The following is a 24,876-nucleotide window of genomic DNA, read 5'->3' as shown; positions in this document are numbered from 1 at the left end:
TATAGAGCTCTTAGCAATACTTATCATTTATGGAACCTTTACTAAACATTTTATTGGATCCCATTGAAAAATGTAGTATGAACAGAATATGATTCATTGTTGTGGAAATAAACCGCTGTTCTTCTTCTTTTTTTTCTTTTTTTTTTTAAACGGAATTAAACAAGTGAGGATTAGCTGTATACCTCCAAAAAAAAACAAAAAAGGACAAACCCAATTCGCTAATATGTTCGATAATTTTTGTTTGTATAATGCATCATGTAAAAAATGTAGTTTACTAATAATATAATATAAGTAAATGATTTGTTTGGTCATGGACACTGAAAGGCAATTACATGGCATAAAATGGCAGAAGGACTAGTCGGCAATAATTAATTAATTAAACCTTTTGTCTATTGACAAAGCTTCTTCTCCTTCCCATGTCACGTTACCTGGGAAAGACCAATTACATGGTCGAATACTCGAATATAAATTCTAAAATGGTTAGGTACTTAATTAGGTCGGTTGTTTATATATATATATATATATATATATATTATGCTTCTTGTTTACTAGTAAAGCATCTTCTTGCTAATATAATGCCAATCGCTAAAGCTCAATTAGTAGTCTACTGTTTAGGTTAGCTGTGCTTGTCTGGATTTAGTGGCAAAGCACGGTCCTACCCAAAGCATCTTCTTAGCTATGTATATATTCAAGGCCCTCACTATGATACAGACAATATGGAAAATGTAAGCTTTGACTAGACCTCTTAATCCCCCAGTAGCTTCCATTTTGTTACTATGATTTAAAACTTAGTCGGCAATAATTAATTAATTAAACCTTTTGTCTATTGACAAAGCTTCTTCTCCTTCCCATGTCACGTTACCTGGGAAAGACCAATTACATGGTCGAATACTCGAATATAAATTCTAAAATGGTTAGGTACTTAATTAGGTCGGTTGTTTATATATATATATATATATATATATATAAATATATATTATGCTTCTTGTTTACTAGCAAAGCATCTTCTTGCTAATATAATGCCAATCGCTAAAGCTCAATTAGTAGTCTACTGTTTAGGTTAGCTGTGCTTGTCTGGATTTAGTGGCAAAGCACGGTCCTACCCAAAGCATCTTCTTAGCTGTGTATATATTCAAGGCCCTCACTATGATACAGACAATATGGAAAATGTAAGCTTTGACTAGACCTCTTAATCCCCCAGTAGCTTCCATTTTGTTACTATGATTTAAAACTTAGTCGGCAATAATTAATTAATTAAACCTTTTGTCTATTGACAAAGCTTCTTCTCCTTCCCATGTCACGTTACCTGGGAAAGACCAATTACATGGTCGAATACTCGAATATAAATTCTAAAATGGTTAGGTACTTAATTAGGTCGGTTGTTTATATATATATATATATATATATATTATGCTTCTTGTTTACTAGCAAAGCATCTTCTTGCTAATATAATGCCAATTGCTAAAGCTCAATTAGTAGTCTACTGTTTAGGTTAGCTGTGCTTGTCTGGATTTAGTGGCAAAGCACGGTCCTACCCAAAGCATCTTCTTAGCTGTGTATATATTCAAGGCCCTCACTATGATACAGACAATATGGAAAATGTAAGCTTTGACTAGACCTCTTAATCGCCCAGTAGCTTCCATTTTGTTACTATGATTTAAAACTTAGATAACCACATGGTGGAATGATGTTGAGTAATTTTATTGGAATCATATAGAACTACATAATGATGATTAAACACACAATTATACCTCCTAGATAACTTTAAAAAGCTGACAGAAAAGCACCTTAATTATGAGAAGTTAAAAAAACAAAGGAAAGAAAAATGCAAACCTTCAACATAATAACCCTGATGTTGAGGAGAAAATAGATGACATTAGGGCCTCAATATATGAAATCTGTAAGGTTGAATTTATTTAATCATCTTGTTGGCTTTATTTCGTGCCAAATTTGCTTGTATTTCACAATAATCACAATATACTAACAAATAAATTAATCACAATATTTACACTAACAAATAACAAAAACAAAACTTTTCCTAATATGTTCTAAATTTTTCTTAAAAAAAAAACTAGCAAATAATCACAATATTGTAAAAACATTACCTGAGAGTGTTGTGTGAGATGAGTGGCGTGAGATGAGTGTTCTGTGTGAGTGCAAGTGAGAGTTTAGGAAAGTTGTTTCGAAGAGTATAGAACTGAGTTTCTGAAGAGAATATAGAGCTGAAGCTGTGAGACCCCACGGTAAGGAGGAAAACAGGTCCCAGCTAGGACCCACGGCAACACGTGGAGGGCTGGGGACCATTCATGAAAATTGAGTCCTCTGGACTCGATTTGGGGTAAGCCCACGTGACTGTTGATGCTGTGGGATGAGACTGATGAGACTAGGAAATCGAGTTCATTGGACTCGTTTTTTATACATAGAAAGCGAGTTCAGAGGGCTCGATTTATATGTATAAAAATTGAGTCCAATGAACTTGGTTTCTTGGCTTACAAACCGAGTCCAATGAACTCGATTTCTGGCCTACGTGGACACTCTAGCCACCTCAGCTGCTGGCAAAATAATAAAATAACAACCCAAAAATCGAGTTCTTTGGACTCGAATTGTTAGAAATCAAATTACTTTAAACGTTTCCTAACTAATGATATTGTTTGGGTTTTATAGTTATTTTCTAAAAAATCCCGTGTGTGTGTTTGTGAGAAAAAGAAACAAAACAAATGAGGTAGAGAGGTGACCGGCCAAGAGGGTGAGATATGAGTTGGTAATGGGGAGATTGTGTGGTTGAGGAGAGTGGCGTAGGTGGGTCACACGTGTGGCTTCTTAAAAAAAAAAATTTTTTTTTTCTTTATTTAGGCCGGGGCGTTACATTCTTCTTTGTCTATCGTTTCTCCATTACCCCTTTCCATTTGAATCTCCGGGAAACTTCCTGTTTCTTATATTGTCAATCGGAATTTCACTTTCCAAGTATGGCTGAGGGACTTGTTACTGATCTCATTAAGCAGCTGCTTTCAGTTGCTGCTAGGGAGGCAGAACAAGAAATAAGGTTGGTCATCGGTGTTAACGAGGAAATCGAAAAGCTTAAAGGCAATCTACGAACTGTGAAGGCAGTGCTCAATGATGCTGAGAAAAGACAAGTTACTGAAGAAGCTGTGAAGGTCTGGTTAGAAAAGCTCAACAACGCATGCTATAAGATGGAAGACGTGGTGGATGAGTGGAACACTTCAATGATCAAATCAGCAATTCAGAAGAAAGAAGAAAATGTTGATGATGCTCCTGTTCTGAAGAAGAAGGTATGCTCCTTTATCCCCTCCCCTTCATATTGTTTCTGTCAAGTTGATAAACTTGTTTTGCGTCATGACATTGCTCACAAGATAAAAGAACTGAATGGAATATTAGATGAGATTACCAAAGAGAAAGATAGGTACCAGTTTCAGTTAACCAATGACCCTACCACTAAAGTACTTGAGCGACCACAAACTACCTCATTTGTTGATATGTCTGAAATATGTGGTCGTGATAACATTAAGGATGATCTATTGAGCATGCTATTGGGCACGGGTAGTGAAGAAGAAACAAGCCCCCATGTTGTCTCTTTAGTGGGCATGGGAGGTATCGGAAAAACGGCTCTTGCTCAACTAGCCTACAATGATCCTAAGGTGCAAGCCCATTTTGAAAAAAAAATGTGGGTCTGTGTTTCCGATCCTTTTGATCAGTGCAAGGTTGCCAAAGAAATTATTGAATCTGTTACAAATAAATCCCCTAAAATTAATGCATTACAAAGTCTATTGAAAAAGATTTGTGCATTAATTAGGGGGAAGAAGTTCTTCCTTATCTTAGATGATGTGTGGACGGAAGACTACAAAATGTGGGAGCCATTCAAACTTGCACTTAAATGTGATGTTCAAGGTAGTAGAATTTTAGTTACCACGCGTAAAAGCAGAGTTGCGGAGATGATGGGAAGTGCAAGCACAATTAATTTGGAGGTATTGTCTAAAGAAGATTGTTGGTTGGTGTTTAGTAAAATAGCATTTTTTGATTGGGATCCTAACCAAAGTGAGCAACTAGAAGATCTTGGTAGGCAAATAGTAGACAAATGCAAAGGCTTGCCACTTGCTGCAAAGACTCTAGGGAGTCTCATGCACTTCAAGAGAAGTAGAGAAGAATGGAAGTGTATTTTGGATAGCAATTTGTGGGAATTAGAAGATGTGGAACAAAGTCTTTTTGCTCCATTGTTATTGAGTTATTATGATTTGTCCTCACCATTGAAACGATGTTTCACATTTTGTGCTATATTTCCGAAAGGTTATTTCTTTTCAATCAATGAGTTGGTATTTATGTGGATGGCACAGGGATATATAATTCCAAAGGCCAATATGGAGATAGAAATCATGGCCAGAGACTACTTTGAAAATTTAGTCATACGCTCTTTCTTTCAAGATTTTGAGAAAGATAAGGATGATGGCAAGATAAGAATGTACAAAATGCATGACATAGTGCACGACTTTGCGCAATTAATGTCAAAAAATGAATGCTTCACAATCAATAATGACATAGAGTTGGGATCAAATTATAAAAATTATCGCCATTTGCAGTTAAAAATTCCCACAAAAGCCCAATTTCCTAAGTCCATTTATAGTGCAAAAAGTTTACGCACCCTAATTTTTGCATATAGTGGTGATTGTAACTTATCTACTTTATTCCGGCATTTTAGATGTTTACGGATATTAATTTTGAATTGTAAACCTGGTTTTATCTTAAAGGAACTTCCGGTTGAAGTTGAAAATTTCCTACATTTGAGGTATCTTGAGATAGTCAATTATTGTGGAGATAGATTGCCTGAAACCATTTGTAATCTATGCAATTTGCAAATTTTAAAAATTGCAAGTACTAACTATGTCCCGAAATTGCCGCAAGGGATGGGTAAACTTATTAACCTAAGACATTTTATTTTAAAGTTCAGCTACTTTGTGTCGAACGTAGAGTTTCCAAGAGGTTTTGGGAGATTGACTTCTCTTAGAACATTAAATTATTTCAGCGTAAGTGGTAAGGATCATAGCGAAAGATGTAGATTGGGAGAATTAAGAAATTTGAATCACCTTCAAGGGACTCTTGAGATATATGGGTTGGGGAGCGAGGTAAATGCATGTGAGGCTGAAAATGCACAACTGAAGAAGAAGATAGGCCTTTGTACTTTGTTACTATGGTTTGACGAAAGAGTTCGTGGGGAAATAATAAGGGAGATGGATGTATTAGTTCTGAATGCCTTAGAGCCACCTCCAAACTTGGAAGATTTAACTATCGGAAGGTACCAGGGACTGACAATGTTTCCTAATTGGATGTTGTCTTTAACCAAATTGAAAAAACTTGATATTTACGCTTTAAATTTAGAGTGTTTGCCTCCTTTGGGGAAGCTTCCGTTACTGAACTCATTACGAATAAAGTCGAATTATTTGAAAAATGTGGGTGATGAATTTTTGGGAATCAAACCCAAAACGAAGAAGGAAGACAATATGATAACAGTATTCCCAAATTTGAAATCTCTCACATTTGATTTTTTGGGTGAGTGGGAAGAATGGATTGGCATTGGAGGAGAAGAAGAGAAAGAAGAAGACTGTATCATTACCATAATGCCAAGTCTTCAAAAGTTGGAAATTTTCGACTGCCCAAAGTTAAAGTCGCTACCGAACTTCCTTCATACAATTCCATTACAGAAATTGGAGATCAGATATAATTCGATTCTCAGCGAACGTTGCCGAAGAGGGTGAGGAAAGGACTGGTCCAAAGTTTCCCACATCCCTAACATCATATGTAATTTTCAGACTCTGCAAAAAGACGGTCAGGAATTTAACCCGCAGGTAACTTCTTCTTCTCTTTGGATTTCTTCTTTTTATTTTTTCAAAACTAAAAAAGAAAAAAAATAAATTAAACATTCTAATTACCTGCCAAAATTTCCCACAGAAAATAAAAAGTTGGTTGATGAATTTATCTAATTCTCATTGATTTTGAATAACTAGCACGCATAGAATGTGGTTGCTTAAAAAATATGTAGTGAAAACAACTCCAATTACTACCTACCTCTTTCTATTTCTTTTAAGGTTTAATATTAATATATGGGTCTTGCCTTATTTTCTCGATTTGTTCTATGTATAAAGATTGATCTCAAAAAACTCATATGGCTTTCTTTTGTTGAAGGAGGCTTGCGAGTCAATCGAGACATGTTTCCCTAAATAGTTTAGCTACAAGTGGAGATTTTTGGATGATGATGGTGAAAGAGGACTTTTGTCTGTGTGTTGGCAAATTCCATTCTTGACTTGATTCAGTCTGTTCTAGTCATGGGTAACTTCTTCTTCTTGTTCTTTTATTATAACAAAATATCAATTAACAAAGCCAAGGTATATCTTGATATTTTCTTCATGATCATCTGTCTGGTTTTCCTTATCATTTTCTCCATCCATAATACCTCATTTTAAATAATTGATTCTCTTTTGGCCTCATTTGAACCAAACATCTGATTTTAATATCTAGGAAGTATGTCTTGTGATGAATCAATTTTTCAAATGTGGATGCACATTTGAGAAATGGCCACAGAAGCATGTCCTCTATCATTTCATAATGGAAGCAAGGAAATGCATCATGGAACATACCATGTGTAATCCATATTATACAGTGGCTGATGAATGGTGAGCTAGGTAATTGACCATTTTTCAGCTCATGTAATTTCCAGCCTCATGTTTTAGGGTTTGAAATTAGTTTACTAATTTTCATGGTTTAGCGTTATACATTTAGGCAATGATGAATACAAAGGCAAACGGATTACTCGTCTTAATGATTTCGTATCATGGAAGAGGGGGAAGTGTGGGATGTTACCACCAGGAGTGGAGGGAAAGAGATGAGAAATGCTTGCTTTTCTTTTCACCATTGGTAGTTGCCCAATTTGGAAGTGACATTCAAAAATGGATATGCCTGAATTACTCACCAATATGTGCAAGGAAAAAGGAAGAAGCCAGGCAAGCCATATTACTATTGTTCACCCTGGGCAGTTCAATTCTGATTCACCTATAGGTAACTTTAAATTCTTCTCTATATTCTTCTTTAGATGCTTTTGCATTTGCTTTTTATATCCAACCCTTAAGGGCCAGGGAATTTTTTGGTCTCATTCAATCAGAACGTCATGCAAAATCTTCTGTTCTCATTTGGTCTCATTCAATCTTAACATCATACAAAAGCCCCACTACTTATGAAAAATATGGTGCAAAAGCCCCGTTATCACATCTGAAAATCTATAATTTTGAATGCTTGAATCCTTTTTTTCATTCAACTGGTTAAAGAGAAAAGAGGGATGCCCCCATAGCTCAATCCTTTTTTCATTTATCTAGTCTTGAGGTTAATGGGTCATTTGCTATTTATCAAGTTCTTATGCCAATATTTTGTGCTTTTTCTTTGTCTCAGAGGTAGAGGTGTTTCATAGCATGGAAGAGTGCAAAGTGGGGGAAGGAACCACCAGTAGATATGACGATATTAGTTTATTACAAATACTTAGGATAAAGTACCAATCACAGAACAACATTCTTGGTAGTGAATCAATTTTTTTATTGGTTTGTTGTGACTTCTGTTCCTTTTTATTTCCATCTGTCTCACTCAAGGAGTTTCTTCTGCCATTTTGTTTATTTCCTTGAAGATATTGAAAATCACAGAACACTAGATAAATATATGTACTCAATTCCATCTGTTTTTATTTCTTAATTAGTAGTCGAGTTTCCAATCAAAATGCACTACCACATTGTATCCATGATTTCCTTTACTTTTCCACCTATCGTTAGAACTATAATTCAAAATACGCATGCAATTTGAATATTTAAGTATTAGACACATGGAATCGAGTAAATATATTAGACACAAGTCTGATTTATTTGGGCCTATGGCTAAAAACTAAAATGAAGACATTGCATTAACAAAATATTTTCTTAGTTTCATCAATGCAAAGTTTCTGATTTGAATATTGTTAGTTGCTTAGCATTTGTCTATTTAGACTTCAGAAGCACTTCATCTTCCCTTGATATATTTTGTAACTATCGAAAAGAAAGTTCCTCAAAGCTGGGCTGTAATCTCATATTGATTCCTTTCTAAGCAATTAATTTGAGTTGGAGCAAATAAAGAATAAAATTGAGTGCAAATAGAATTTGGCTTTCAATTTTTGCTATTACAAATCGATAAAAGGAAATTGGGTCATGTGAAACAAACCATAGCCAACAAAAACTATTAGCTATTTTTTATGGAGATAGTGATCCTAGAAGTTGCGTTAGTGTATGTTCAGTGCTATAAAACAATCTTACCTTCAAATCTTGATTAAATGGTTTTATGCCATCTGTTTATTTTCTCAATCCTTTAACTTGTTTATTATTGCAGGTTCAACTCAAAACTATGGTCCGTATTGGTAAGCAAAGATTGCTTAAGAGGGAATGCTTTTGCAAATGACTGTAATTTTATTTATGATACCATAATTGGGAGAATAAGGGTGTTAGTGGCACCTTTGAAACTTTCTACAGCATTCAGGATCCAGGAATCTACTAAAAATATCTTCTCTGCCATTAGTAACTCTTAAGAATTAACTTTACATAGCTGTTTTTACCTTGCAAACTGCTCCAGTATATCTGTTTGATAATTTTTTATTTGAATCTCATCAGTTTTGCTTAATGGGAGTAGACATAGCTCATGAGCGGCTTTTCTGGTTTACGAGATATTGCAATTTGATTTACCATTTTTATTGGTTTTTTGTGTTTTGGAGTTAAATTGGTGTTTTCTAAGTTCCCTAATTTTGAAAGGACTGGACTATGTGATATCAAGAAGTTGCTACAAAATTATAATTTATACATTTGAAACTTGTGTTAAAGGTACTCTTCTCTGTAGGAAATTTGCTGTATACACAAAAGCTTTTGTGGCTGGACCTCCAAAAATCATTGATAATGTCATATCTAGCTCATCTCCTAGTGTAACCTATGATTAAATCTCAAAAAAATCATCATCTATTTGTCACTCATGATTCAGATCATAGACAAAGGCTTTTAGATTTTACAATTGTCTTTATACCAACAGATTAACATGTACATATACCGTACTGACAGATTATTTACCACAGATGAGGAAGATCAATCCCAAAGAGAAAACCCCATCAAGAAGGTCAAGGATTTAGCTGTGGAACAAAATAACCATGAACTCTACGCGTTCACTACCAAAGGAAAGTGAGGAAGATAAAGCGACTCAAAATATCATATATGGTATATTTTTCCCTTAACTTTTTATTTTTGGATAAATATATTTTTCCCTGAACTTCTGTTTTGTTTGTTTGATTTCTGATTCCATTGTTATTGCTGCTTCTCATTTAAATAAAGTGTTTGGTAGCTCTGTTTTATTATAGGAATTAAAATGATATTTTCTAGTAGTAAAGTTTACGGTATAATTGACACTCTGTTGCAGGAAATAGTCTGTCCTACTAGTGAACCTAATTTAAAAAAAAAACAAAAAACAAAAAAGAAAGAGTCATTCTGATCACTCTTTGATTTCTCATGTATTGCTCATGATGCTCATCCCTTGTTTAATGCCTATACTTTGAAATTCCTCTTAACATGTTATACCTCCTTTCAATAGAGGTTAGGCTACTATATATTTATTTTAGACCATAAACATTGTTGTTCATTGTGATTAAAAGTATTATAGTTCTAATCATTTAAAAAAGTATGCTTTCTTTGCAAAGTTCTTGCTTCTAATGATGTTTGTTACCCTGAAAAAGCCCTAAATCCCTGCCACTAGGAAAAAGTTAGTCACTTTACAAGAGACCTAGGAGGGCGGAGAATATATGTTCAGCAAGCACTCAGGGATGCAAGCATGGACTTTGAACTGCCAAAGGAAGTAAGTTTTCCTAAGTTTTCCCTTTTTACATAGTACTATTGCCAATGACCAATTCTCAATTTCTTCCTTCAATTATTGCTCTTTCTGGCTTGCAACTCTTACTTTCTTATATCATTCTCTACATTAATTTGTGGATTTGGTTGTCATTCATGGATCAGATCAAAGATGAAGCTTGCTAAGCTAGTAGCCAGCCAGTGTTTTAAAGTTCTAAGCATGGAGAATGTTGGTCTGCTGCAGCCAATATTGTCCATTGTGGCCTCATGTACTTTATTTTTTCGTTATCATCAGGCTTACGTGGAAGGTTTGCATCAGTAGTGTCTTGTGGCCTAGTGAATACCGATTTATGTTTTCCACTGGTACAATTCAAGTTCTATTTTTGGTCCACTGTCCATGGATTTGATTCTAAAACAGTTCAAAAGATTCATTATAATTTGCATAGAATTGATAATCAAAATAGTGGCATGATCATTTTTCTGTTGTTAGTTAATTTCCTGCTGGTGAAATGCTTGTTTGGAAGCTGCTGATGTGGTACCATTTGTTTAACATTATTTTCTGATCCTGTGCAGTGCATATTCAGGTTGCTGTTTTCTAGTTCCAACATGAATGTTGCTGGTTGAAAGATGTTGGCCTCTTCACAATCATTGCTGGTGTGAGTTTACTCAGTACAAGTAATCAATTTCAAGAAAAGCCAAGAAATCCCCCCGGATCCCCCTTTTAGGGTATATATTTCGTTATTGTTCTTCTTATTCTTGTGGAAATTAGGCTTTTCAATGTTCATTAGTGGGTAATCTGCACAACTTGTTGGTATTTGTACTAAAATACTTGGATTTTCCATTTCCGACATACCTAGCAGCTCTGGGATATTGGATATGGAATGCATTTTTAAAGCTTTTTTCCATTTCCGACATGCATTGCAGCCCTAGGACATTTTCCATATCGATTTTGCTCGAAGACTATCCTCTGTTTTTGAGAGGGGTCATACTTCAACTTCTGCTTCACAGTTAGGCAGAGTAGGAGACTTTAGTACTTGATTGCATCTCACCTTTAGCATCTTAGTAGTTTTTGTAATTGGGAATTTACATAGGGAGTTGTAAATTTGACATGCACCAATATATTATACCTTTCTGAACAAATTCTTTCTACAAAAACTTTCATAAATATCATATCTATCTTCAAAATCCTTTATGACTGAAGAATAAGCAAATGTCTATTCCCCTAGATCTTGGTCTGTATACCTCTTCCAGGGATTGATAGCCTCCTTGTCAACATTGGCTTCAAGGTACTCTCATGGGACCTTGAGCAACAGAATAACTTGAAACTATCATGGCTAACTCTTAAGACAAATATCAACATGCATCTGATGCTGCATATTCAACCCTTCGAAATTCAGATTCTTCCTTCCTGCTCAACTCAACTATCTCCCCTTATCTCTTTGGTGAATCTTGCACATTTTATTCATGTTATGATAACTCTCATACCTAGTGAATAGAAATTTAGTTATAAATTTCTCAAAAAATCATTATCAAGTGATCCTATTTGACGAGATAATTGGCCAATTTATTTGTATTTTTTTGTGCTCTTTTAGTGTAAGCTAAATCATCATATTTTTATTAACCTTCTATCATAACATGCTTTTCCATACTGTTTTTTGTGCATGTCAAACCCTCATGTTAAAATTTTCTTTTGGTCAGATTTAAACTAGAACTCAAATTCTAGTATGTGGCGAATCATATTTTGTACTTGAGCAAATTTTAACTCATGGATGCACTTTTGAGAAATACCTACGAAAGAAACTCCTTCACCATTTCATAGTGGCATTAGAGCTTGCATATCACATCACATGGTGAAACATGAAAGGCGAGGTAGGTGCTTGTCCAAGTTCTCAGGTTTTGTGGTGAGATTATATTTTTTCCTAGAGAATTAATATTCTTGTATTTTCCAAATTTGTTGTGTATTCAAAGTTGTAAGCATAAACTTAAGTACTGTAATCTCTATTTTCCTTATAGTGGATTGATCGGGTTTGTCCCGTGGTTTTTCCCTATACATTAGAGGGTTTTCCACGTAAAATTTGGTGTGTATTTTGAGATTGATTGCTTGCATGATAACTTGATCAATTACAACCAATCTTACAAAACGCAACAAATTTTCCTATCATCATTGATTAGTACATCAATCAACAAATTACTTGCAAAAGGTCATGCACAAAATTGCGGTTACCATGAAGTTTGGTATCAATGAACCAAGTGGCATTGCCAGATAATTGAAGTAGAGAAAATGTTGCATAGAAATACTAGAAAACCATATAAGCTAACCCTTAATTTCCAATAAGCTACATAAAATCAGCATATTCATGTTATAGCTCTCAATGATCTATGAAGAACCCAAAGCACATAAAATGGACCTGAAAACTCAGAACATCAGCGACAACAGATCTTGCAACAATAGCTTTAGGTTTTTCAAATGCCAAATGTTAGTGAATACAATTAAAAGAAAAATTACACTTAGACTCGATAAATCTCCACACTAGGGATTCAAAATTTGACTAAAACACTAACTCCTCATTTACTGCATAAAACTTCCATGTCTTTTCATTAAATTTACTAGTTTATTGTTTAAAATACTCCAATACCACAATGTCCTTATTTATGGCTCCATATTACGATGTAAACAAATCATTCAACATCCAATATGTAAGGGTCAAACTATACAATTATATCCACCATTTTGGAATTTGTTGCAAGAGTGGTACAATATATAATCAAGTTCAACTATATATTCATAAGTTTTCACATTCACAAATACACTATGGCTAGGGGTGACCACAGGTCGATCTAGGTCGGGTTTGTGCCCAACCTGCGACCGACCCGATCAAGCCAGGTTAAAAATTTTCAGACCCGACGTTGACCGGTCGAAGACTCAGGTCGAATCGGATAGTTCTTCGCCGGAAGGTGGTCAGTCTCAGTCAGGGTTGGATCTGGTCGAATCTAGCCGAAAATGGGGCAGATCTAGCCAAAATCTGATGAATTTGACTCAAAACTAGCCTTTTATGGTAAGATCTTGCCGAATCTAGGCAGATCTCGAAGAGATCTCACAGGATCTCGATGAGATCACGCCAGATCTCATCGAGATCTTGTCGGATCTGGCAAGAATCAACTAAGAAAATGTCTAGGAGGTGGAGATTGGTGGCGTTTTTGGTGGTAGAATCGGTCGGGTTGATTGAAATCGGGTTTAAATGCAAGGACTCGCCAACTGACCTGCAGGAATCGAGTTGGGTACCTCAGAAACCGTCGCAGACCCGTCATTGGAGTCGAATCGGGCGGTTTCTGGATCGAGTCAGTTGGAATTTCGAGTGGGTCAGGTTACCGGGTGGTCTTGGACAGGCCTAACTATGGCCTCACTAGAGACAGTTTTGCAACCTTAGCTTATCAGTTCTGAAATCAAAAACTAAAAACTAGTAAAACAGTTGAATATCGTGTAGTAGGCTGAGGACAAAATTGCAACTACCATAAAGTTTGGTGTGAATGAAACAAGTAGCATTCCCAAATAATGTAGTACAGCTAGGAACAAAGTCTAGCATAGAAGTATCAGCAAATCTAATAAGCTGACCCATGATATCAAATAATTGGATATATGACAGTCGCAAATATAACAGTTTCGATGATGAGATGGGAACTTCACCTACAATTTACAACATGTCCATTATAAAACTAGATCTGTCATGCAACAAATCCCAAATATATAGTGTGTTTGTGAATATGCCTTTCAAAGTTAGAATGTATAGAGTTACATACAACACAATATCTTAGCAAGGTAGTTTATAGACAATGAATGTTGTAATTTGAATTTCTAATGTTAACAATTTGTGTTATCTAAAATGTAAATATTGTACACATAATTTTTTTACTTGATAAGTTTAGAGTAGTTCTTATTACACTGAAGCAATACGTTACTTGATAAATATGCGACAGTTCTTACTACATTGAATCAACAATTACTTGCAAACTAAAGGGCTTGCAAGCAACGGACAACATCTTCATCCTCTACCTACGTTGGAATTTTAACTGTCCGATAAAGTATGAAAACAAGGATGCAAAAGCAATGGGGAAGGCAATGAGAACAACCGCCACAATAGCTAACTGGACATGGTGAAACCCAAAATAATCTTCTAAGAATGGAACAACTGTTTTGGTTTCTCCAAATACCACAATCTTTTTATTTATATCTCCATATTGTGATGTAAGCATACCATTGAGTGACCAAGATGTAGGGGTTAGATAATACATCCAGATCCACCACTTTGGAATTTGCTGCAAGAGTAGAACAATATGATCAGTTCTACTATATTTGCTTTTTAAATCTTAGCGCCCATACCTACTCTGTGGCCACAATAGAGAGGAGTTTTGTAGCATTAACTTACCGGTTTAGGAATCAAAAAACCAGCAAAGAGGTTGAATGTTGTGTAGAAGGCTGAGGACAAAATTGCAGCTACCATGAAGTTTGGCGTCAATGACACAAGTAGCATTCCCAAATAGTTGAAGTAGAGCAAGGAACAAAATATTGTAGAACTGTTGCAACATATGGTAGAACTGTTGAGCAGTTATTTATGCCCAAGAAGAGCACGGCAACATACATGGAACCAAATATATTGAGCAAATTCTGCTGGTTATTCCTAATGGATAAAATAAGAATCAAAATTAGATATTTGCATAACTACAACATCACACAGAAAATTGTATATCTTACAGATGCACAATCTTAAGCAAAGAAAAATCTATAACTGTAAGAATCACGCTTTTTAGACAAACACTTCATAAAAGAAATTCTGGTTCTACTGTCACTTACAATGCGCAAGCTCAATTTTGCCAAGGTATCCAGTAGGTAGGACTAGAAACTTTTAAAATGTAATAAACATTCTGTAAAGGTAGTAGAAATCTTAGACATTAAAACTTACAATTTTTTTCCATCGATCCAATAAAGCACCCCAAAAATTAAAGTTGTTATAAGCGTATGCATGATACGCATAAGGTTGTATGCAGGACTCCTCCAATAAGCCAAATGCTGTTTCCATAGGCAAGATTTTAATTGTCCCCAACCATTTTGTGAAAAGCGTGCAGGAAAATACAAATCTGTTGACCCAGAAGGTGGACTACTCAACTGCCTTACAAGCTCCATGTTTTTCCTGCAAATGGGATAATATTAGAAATCACATCAAATTTTAAAATGCCAATGCAGGTCATATGAAGATCATTCATCTTGAGGACAATATTTTGTTCCACAAAATAGATGTTCTTAAGAGAGACTAGCACAACCTTGATACCTTATAACACTATAAGGAAGGACAAACAAAACACAAGGCCATTCCCCCAGCATTTCAAAAAGGAAGAAAAGCAAATGGTTTTTGATTTAATTATCTTTACGTCAGGAAGAAGCCATGGCAGAAATTCCATGGTATCAAAGTTACCTAGTAGAGACATTATTTCACATTATACAGCAACAAAACCAATGGCAATTGTAGCTGAACTCAGCAACTCACCTGTATAAAGCAGAATCCCTGTACTTCTGGGCAAAATCTGCACCAAGTTCTGCTTCTGTGGATATAGAAGTGACTTCTAACATCCATGGATACTCTGTCAAAGTAAAAGTTCAGTAACAAGAAGATCAATAAAATTAATTACTCAAAGTAAACAGTATTACTAAAAGAAAATGAAAGTAGGGGGAAAAAAGCAATAGATAAAATGCGTTGCTACATCAAACTGACCTCAAAATATTCTATAACACAAGCTGAATGTTGTCCTAATGATCCCGAGAATATTACATGTCCTCCACTTTTTAGAAGAATTAGTTGCATTGGCAAGAAAGGCATGAGATAAGTAACTATTCTAGATTCAATAACAAGAAAATTGTTGCTTATTATCCAACACTAGGGTCTCATATACTCTTTTTGGGTAGTAGGCTGGAATGCATCTCACAAATTTATAATCTGGTTGCTTCTCCTCAAGAGTACAATATTTTCTTCATTTCAGTCAAATCTAAAAAACCTCTAGGCCTTTATTTATTTCCTCAGTACAAATGCATGTATTTCTGAGATTAATAAAACTCCAAGGAAAATGTAACGGCTTCTTGGTTTTACAATTTTACTTACCCTTACAATTTCAAATTCTTAAAAAAAAATTACCTCATCAAATGCTTCAAATATGTCAATACTTGGTTGGTGGATGGTACAAACAATTGTTCTTCCTGTATCAGCTACATTCTTCACAGCAAGCATAACAATTGCAGCTGCTCTTGCATCCAAACCCGTTGTTGGTTCATCCATGAAGATAATAGACGGGTTAGAAACAAGCTCCACAGCTATTGTAAGCCTCTTGCACTGCTCATTTGATAGACCATTAATGCCAGGTACGCCTACTAAGGCATCCTTTATTCCATCAAGCTCAATGGTCTCCAAGACTTCATTCACAAATTCCTGCATGACATGTCACAGTAGCTTTCACAAAATATTATCTCAATGATGAATATAAAACCAAACCTTTGATTCATGTCAGTACATAGAGAACTTACAGCTTTAGTTTTTGAGTCTATCTGAGGAGACAGTCGTAGCCAAGCAGAAAATATCACCGATTCTACAACTGTGATTTAAGGAGAATGTATGTCTGTTTGTTCACAATAACCCGACACCCTAGCAAACGACTCTTGAACCATGGGATACCCTCCAATTTTTATGTGCCCTTCAATATAGCCACTGGTCTTTCTTCCGGCTAAGACATCCAGAAGAGTTGTTTTCCCAGCTCCACTGACACCCATCAATGCTGTAAGAACACCAGGCTTCAATGCACCCATAATATCAGAAAGAATTTGGAGTTTTTTATTGGTGAATCCCTTTTCTCTCATTTCCTAGAAGCCAAAAAGGAAAAACAATGACAGGAATTAATATGATGTAATGTAAACAGCTATCAATTCAGCAGCAACCATAACCTTATATGAATTAAATGTAATTACCAAGGGGATGTCAACATAGTATTGCACATCTTGAAACACTACTGTTAAGGGTGTAAATGGTAATACCATTCTACCCGTTAATTGAGACAAGACACTCGTTCAAATGTTGGAGAAATATATGTTTACAGTAATGATCTGAAGAATAAGCAGAAAAACAATAAAATTGATAAAACCTTTATTTGGTTCTATACTATTCTGTGCAGGAGAATTTCCAGACTTTTTTTCTAGACAGGAACCATCATGTGAATCTTCACTTCCCTGTATTTGGGAGAGCTTTTCATGCAAGATAACAGCACGAGACGATCCAGGAGCTGTTTATTAAACGATGATGAATCAAAATCTAGCAATTGCTGCATTGCTGTTTAAGTTAAAATATAATAACAATCAAGAACACAAACTTACACTTCAAGAAAGTTAAGGCCAGGACATATCCAATGTTAAAAACAATTATAAATCCAAATAGGGCACCGAGTGATATCCAATAAAGATATCCATCAAAGTTCAGTCCACGGCTTTCAAGTATTTCTTGCCCTATGGTGGTGTTTGTGGATAACATCTACAGACAAGAAAGGAAAACAAACTTAGCCAATAAGACCATATATATACTCTTGATGCTAATGAAAAATTTAATTACAGAAACGGCAAGCTATTGACAGGTTTATACGAGGAGTATTAATGCACATGTCCTACAGCCAAATTAGTTGTTTAGCAGCATGTATAAGCAGACAATTTATTGTATACAATGTTTAATTGTAATTAGATTGTGCATTACTTAGTGCTTAGTGTTTGAAGCCAGCTAAGACATTAGAGCATCAGCTAAGATTCACTATTAAGTAAGAATATTGGTATTCAAGAAATAACATATTGATCAGAGATGACTGTCTTTCAATGCCGATCTCTTTGGAGGAGCCATACAACTAGTAGGTCTGCCCCTTGCTCATAAGTTGCGGTATTAGCTAAAAATAGACAAAGGATTATTTGTTATGTAATGAGAGACTCACCTTTTGCCATCGTGGGGCAAGAAATTCATTTAAAGAAAGGCCCATTTCTCCATATGTGATAAGTGAAACCCAGAAACCCCACTTCAACCAAACAGGCATAGAAGCTGCAACCAGATGCGCAGCTCAGCTCATCCTTTTAATTGATTATATTAGAATGAGATTGGAGAAGAGGTAAGATAACCTTACATTGAGTTATAATGAAGCCAGAGAATACTAACAATATTAATATTGCAAAACTACCAGCTGTCATGGAAGCATTATTGGTCTGGAAGACTGATGCCAGGAAACGGAACATGGATAATGACGATAAATGCACTGCAAAAAGAAGAATGAACTGACGGAAGAACCTGAGCACACAGAAAACGATCAGAGATTCATAACTAAAAAAAAATGAGACTTCTTGAGCAAAAGAAAGTACTAGTATAAATGCTTTTTTGAGGTTATAGCACTTGAGAAGCTTTGGATATGCAATTTCTAGTTGATGAACCAAAATAGGGGGAACTGCAATTATAAATCTACATATTTTCATGTCAACCTCACCTTTCGGCTTCAGGGCTATATCCAGTAACATAATAAGTAAGACATGTCCAAACTAGAGATTCCACAAATGAAATAGGAACCTTTAAAATACTTGATGGAATTGCATATGCCCAAGCTGGGTAAAAACAAAATGTTTTTTGTTTGTAGAAGACTTCAAGCCTTTGAATAGTCATGGACAACTCTGGAATTCCATCAACAAGAAGGATGATAAGAGCATAAAACAGGGAACCCATATAGTAATTTGCATGAAGAATATCAATATCCATCCGGGTCCGTAAAAATACAGTCATCATGATACATGCAGTATTTTCAGATTAATAGGTTTTCCTCCACCCGGGTGGCTGTCCAAAAGAAAAAAGGGAATGAGAAACAAACGCAAAAGTATGAATCTTCACCTGCGTTGTTTTGAATATATAGATGAAAGAATTCCTTTTCATGAGAAGATACTCCCTTGAAGCACATATTCTAAATAGTTCCCATTTACAAAGAGAATACACACTAAAGGAAAGAGCATCTTTATGGCTTTGGGATTTATCATATGTCTCTGAAAGCTCTTCATCTAGCTTCTTTCCATAAGGAGATTCCTTGAACTTCCTAGAGAACATATCAACTGAAACATAACTGTAGGGTACTTCCATTTGATACCAGTACTGTGCTTGATCAATCATTTTTCGCATTATCTGAAGTTTTCCATCAATTTAGCAAAAACGGTTTCTCACGTAGTTTTATGGGATTTGTTTCCAAGTTTGTTGTTAAAAACTAGGATAAGCAAGTTAACCTTTGATGTTGATTTTTCATGTAGCAAAATCAGTTGGCTTCCCCTTGTAATACATATAGAGAACAAAAACTCAGCCATGCTAAGTACATATGACTACACAAACATGAAGGAAAAGAAGACTGGAGATGCAATAGGTACCTTCATGTAAGTGTCTATGTCTGGATCAGGAATAATTCCAGCTCCCTTCTCCCTTTTACTGACCTCCACCATAATATCTTCATTAGGCCAACAACAAATGGTGCTGTTATTATTGTCACTGTTGTGCAGTGAAGGGACATCATAACTAAATCATCTATAATGTGAACACTAAGGAATGCTTGCCTGCTCAGCTTCCAACACCCTGACAATGCGCTGAAAAATCCAGTATTTCCCTGACAGTCATATCTGAAATGTGCTTGTCATTTTGACTAATATAAGCTGAAGTCTTTTGAGGGACAAACTCTTCTAGCTTGTATCCATTATAAGTAATCTCCCCAGTAATCTATTGGAAAAAATTAAATAGATAAATAATACAGCACTTGCGAACAGACTAAAGTACATCCCATTGAAAAAGTTAATAACTCAAAAACTCTATTCATTTTTATGCGCATATTTAATTTTAAGGCAAGGGGATAAGCATATTTCAATTTTAAAATTTTAAGTTTCCAGAATGTAGATAGGTTTAGTTTTGAGATTCTCTTGATTTTTATATCTTCATTCTGATGGTTTATATAGTCATTTTCAGTATTGTGAAAGTGTGAAACCTTGAGAGATTGGTTTAGAGTTCCTGACAGAGTCTTCAAAAGGGAGGTCTTCCCACAACCCGGGGGACCAAGCAGTAGAGTTATCCTACAAGAAAGGTAAAACCATTAAATACACTTCTTTCAACTTCTTTATTTCTATGAAAAAAAAAATCCCCATATGGCTTTTTATGAACGAGAACGTGTCAATTGAGGAGGCAATAGAGTATGATTTTAGATAAGATAGAATGACAGAAAAGATTACAAATTCCCCGCCCAGATTAGTGTCTGGAAGATTCATAGCCGACCACAAAGTTTTGGGACTCTATTGTAGTTGTTATTGTTCTTGTTGTTTTATACAACAAAGTGCAAATTGAAGGGATAATATTCCCAGTCCAAAGCATCATAAATTATGAGGGTAGTATATCAAAGAAGATTACAAATATCAAAGTATTATAACCTTCCCAAGTGAAAGTTTTGCAATGAAAATATCCAATTTTATCATTAAAATAAATACCATTTCGAAGATGTATGGACAAGCCAACAAAGTGATGAACCTAAATTTAAGTATATCTATAATTCTATTCATCCATGTGCTGATATGCACCACAGAAACAGTAAATACATATTTAACTTTTTTTTATCCAGTAAAAGAGATCCTTTGAACTTTAACTGTTGCAATTTCCTTAACCAAAAATCTTTCAGTATTTTTTCCTTTTCAATTGATGATTATGTTTATTATGTATGTTAAAGAGTATTCAAGAAAAAATCAACTTGAAGTGCAGCTAAGATGAACAGGGTGACATGTACAAGAAATGATAGTACAAAACATGACTGCATCCATGATAAGTTTGAGATAGCAATTAGCAGCAAGATGAAAGCTCAAAGACAATTGGTTCAGAGGGGAAAAAAAGGGAATGAATACTAACGAGAAATGATATATCCAAGTTCAAGGGACTACAATGACAACTGAAAAGGCTGAAATATAATTTTGTTCTAAAAATTTTGGTTTAATTTTGATTTTTTTTCCCCGAAAAAGTTTCAACTTGCAAGTCCCTCGAAAATATATTTTAGCAGATTAAAAAAGGTTTTAGCTTGAATAAACCAAACATTGTCAAGTATTAAGTGTTCAAACTCAGCTCATCAACAAAAGTAAAATGTTCAAACTTGGTTCAAGGTCAAACCAAGCCTACAAACAATGTTTGAACTTGAGCTTGGCAAAATGTCTAAAAGCTTAATCTCAGCTTGTTCAACTTAATTCATTATTCAAGCCAATCTCGAGCTCAATATAAAGCTCATGAGCTTAAGATCCTACACAAATACATTATCACACCCGTTTTAAGCATATTCTCAGGCCTATTTGATTTGGAAGAGTGTTCTCTCGACTCCCAATGAATGAAAAAACTTACTATGATATGAGTCTATTTTTCAAGCCCATATAAAACTTATTAATAAGCCCATAAACGAGCCTAGGCACGACTTGTTTTTTATTAAGCCCTATTGGTCACGAGCCTATTCATTAACCTTTTTTTTTTTTTTTTTGCTTGGGCTCTGCTCATTTATAGCCCTACTTTCTAGTTTAAAGTTTACAAGGAAGACAAAAATGTATGTAAGGTAACAGAAGATAGCCATATCATATGCTTTATAAATTCCTTTTTCAATATGGCTATTAATTTATTAGGTATAAGGTCTGGGTTTTTTTTTTTTTTTTTAGATAAAAAATTTAAAAAAAAAAAAAAAAAAAAAAAACCTTACTGGTTAAGTTTCAAGAAAGTTAAAATTCTAATCCAACTATAGTTTATTTCAGCTAAACTTTATTAGCTAAATTTCAATAAAATTTAAAAAAATTTTCAATTATTTTGATAATTTATCATAATATTTTATTTTAATATAATACAATTTACATTAAATATCATCCTTATATCAAGTAGCTTAATATATGTTTGTATTTCGATAATTTAATCTAGATGAAACTCTATTTTAAAATGTCAAGTGACTCACTAAAATTTTGGAACTATTTTAAAATAAATTTATCTTTTACATAGAATTTTTAATTAATCCGTACATCGCATGTATATACTACCAGTATATTGAATAAAAGACTATAAAACCTAAATCATAAAATTGACTAAGAAAAAGGCATATAGCTACCTTCCAGGGTTTATGATACCACTAACTTCGTTAATTATGCTTATCTTAGCTAGTCGTGACTTTGAACCTGGTAGCTTAGTGAATACCTATTAAGAAAGAAGGAGAGAAAAAATACTTGTTATAAAATATATAACTGGAAAAAATAAAGTTAAAAATTAAAAAAATAATATTTTTATATATAGTAGATAATATAAACATTTTATATCTGTAATAAATTATAGTTTATTCAATTCAAAAAGATTCTGAAAATCCAGGTTTCTCCATTAGATTAATTGTCAACTGTCTTACCCAAAAAAAAAAAAAAATTGTCAAATGTCAGATAGCCACATCAGAGTATAGACAATTTGCATAATTGTATGCATTTTCACTTGCATCTGCACTATTTTTTTTTTTTTTTTTTTTTTGGCTAATTGGTCCTAACTCCTAATCCATTTTTCTTTGCTAATTGGCCAAATTCATACTCCAGGTAGTCCAGAATCCATTGAAAAAATAGTATATGATCAAGCTCTAAATAGTAAATACTCTTTAAAAGAAAGTACTTACAGAAAGCATGTTTTTAAAAGAATTCCATAGAGTTGTTAATGGCTTGCCATGAACCACCTCACACTCTGCCTCCACACGCAGATTTTTGTATCTCAACTCCACAGTGGGCAATTCTACACCAACTCTGCAAATACAGTTCAGTTTCAACAAAATGAATCCTTCATATACACAAGAACAGAAGTATAAATGAAGACATTAAAAGAAGTGCAATATACACATTAATTAGCTCGTTGAGCAATGAAAAATAATCCTAAGAGCAATTAATTGCAGCAATAATGAATAGTAGTATACTAGTATGAATGTTCATATATTGGAATGCAAGTTTTTTATTTCTCTAATCTCTTTGTTTGACTTACTATGGCATCAATTCCATTCAAATTTGGTTCTACATCCATGTTTCTTGTATATACTTGCACATGATTTTTACTTGGAAAAATAGCAGCTTGATATACTAATTAATGTTCAAATACTGCATAGTATGAATGTTCATATTGCAATGCAAGTTTTTGTTTCTCTATATATGTATGACTTACTATGGCATCAATTCCATTCATAACGATTCTACATTCATATCTTGCATGTATGATTTTTTACTAGAAGAAAGTAAACAAGAAAGTAGAAAGCTCAATTACTTGTCTATCCGGTTTCTAATTTTTCTCAATAAGCGAAGGTTGTCATGCTCGATGTGCTTGATGAGCTTCTCTATGAAGACATGCCGTTCTTGAGCTCCAAGCTTGGTAACATCAATAACCCTTTTTTCTTTAGTATCAGTAGCACCAACATCATCACCATCCTCATCAAATAAGGACGATCTGAGCCGCTCAAATGTTGGCAATCTCTCAATTGCAGCCCACTGCAATGCATATACAGCATCAGCATCAACATCACCACCCTTTGTAGAGCTCAATCCTGAAGCACTGCTTCGGAAACTTGAGCTACGACGCTGAAAAGATGATCTAATGCTTCTTCCTATCTCTGCCAACTCAATTTTCAGTGACTCTATATCATCTTTACCAATCATCTGAGCCATTTTCGTTGAACTTGGAGAGCCTCAACTTGCAAGGAAAACGGGGTAGAAAGAGCTGTGCATATATATGTATAAACTTTGCTTATGTTCAATTGATGAAGTAACACTTATTCATAATAGCAAGTAAATTAAAACTTAATGCCGCAAACTATGGAGTTGACTTAGGCTATTTCTCTCTTTTCCATCTATATTACCATGGTTTATTACAAAACTCAGTTAATTATCCAATAAGGTGTGGAAACGGGGGCGCTACTCTATATTCAGGGGGTTCAAAGGAACCCCCTGACTTTAAAAATAAATAAATAAATAAATAAATTATATATTTAAATTTTTTTTATTAGTTTAATACTTTAATTTATTTTTAAAAATATTTTTGCACACCTTGACCTAAATTTTGAATATTCTTATTACAAGTATTTCTAACTCTAAGAGTAAAAAGTAAGTGTTTGTGAATTGTAAATGTCACTCTTTTTTATAAATTTATATTATGTGTAAGTGTGTCTAATATTGATTGTATGCATTACTTTATGTTATAATACTATTCGTGTGAATTATGATGTGTATGGATGCTTGTGTGTAAAATATAAATTTATATAATTTAATAATTAAGAAATAAAGATGGTTTGTTACATGTGTGTGTATTATTATAATGTTATAATAACTTTTTGTTATAAAGTTAATAAAACTTTGGTAATTACATATAACATTTAGCAATTTTTTATCCTTAATTCAATCCGACAATCCGATCAACATATATGTATTTTTATTTTGATAAACGTGGTGTGAACTGATGGTGAACTAAATCAAAGATGGCCCTTATATTTAAAATAGTGGATTACAGTAGATGAAGGTGGGCAACCTTTGAAAATTTGTGGGCTATAATTATGGTGCCATTGCTTTTTTCACCTATTGGTGCTGATTTTGCTTTTGACTCCGGGTAAAAATATCACATTTCATAACATATTTAAACTAGCAACATCATTTTTATAAGACTCGTAATTGATATCATTTTTATTATTTATTAGTTACAAGTGGCGACATTAATAGTTGGAAAAAATATTGTCAAACTAAACTAAGTTTTGGTTTTATTGACTAGTATTTTCTTTTGCTTCTTAAAGTGGAGGATTAGGGTTTTTTTTTTTATATTATTTATTATTATCAGCTTATTAATTTATTTGCATATATACTTCCTAAAGACCCCCTTTTTATTTT

The 24,876-nt window shown here is 34.2% G+C and overlaps 1 protein-coding gene, 1 long non-coding RNA gene and 1 pseudogene across 4 annotated transcripts; 2 read left to right on the top strand and 1 right to left on the bottom strand.

Moving 5' to 3' along the window:
• Positions 1 to 2,966: 2,966 nt before the first annotated feature.
• LOC126716517 (putative disease resistance protein RGA3) lies at positions 2,967 to 5,765 on the top strand. Its single transcript, XM_050417335.1, has one exon. It carries the CDS (start codon positions 2,967 to 2,969, stop codon positions 5,763 to 5,765), a length of 2,799 nt encoding a protein of 932 aa, XP_050273292.1.
• Positions 5,766 to 8,897: 3,132 nt separating this feature from the next.
• On the top strand, positions 8,898 to 12,086 carry LOC126716643 (uncharacterized). Of its 3 annotated transcripts, none has more exons than XR_007652214.1 (6): positions 8,898 to 8,989; positions 9,137 to 9,275; positions 9,788 to 9,906; positions 10,065 to 10,262; positions 10,473 to 10,625; positions 11,598 to 12,086. It is a non-coding gene; the product is annotated as an uncharacterized LOC126716643 (long non-coding RNA). The 3 variants fall into 3 exon arrangements; XR_007652215.1 differs by having other exon boundaries at positions 9,808 to 9,906; positions 10,065 to 10,207; positions 11,598 to 12,081; XR_007652213.1 differs by having other exon boundaries at positions 10,065 to 10,207; positions 11,598 to 12,081.
• Positions 12,087 to 13,798: 1,712 nt separating this feature from the next.
• On the bottom strand, positions 13,799 to 23,667 carry LOC126716516 (ABC transporter G family member 37-like; annotated as a pseudogene).
• Between the last annotated feature and the right edge of the window lie 1,209 nt (positions 23,668 to 24,876).

Source organism: Quercus robur, chromosome 3, assembly GCF_932294415.1.
Source record: "Quercus robur chromosome 3, dhQueRobu3.1, whole genome shotgun sequence".
Taxonomy (NCBI): Eukaryota; Viridiplantae; Streptophyta; class Magnoliopsida; order Fagales; family Fagaceae; genus Quercus; species Quercus robur.
The sequence above is the reverse complement of the archived record's forward strand: the minus strand, read 5'-3'. Positions and strand labels throughout refer to the sequence as shown.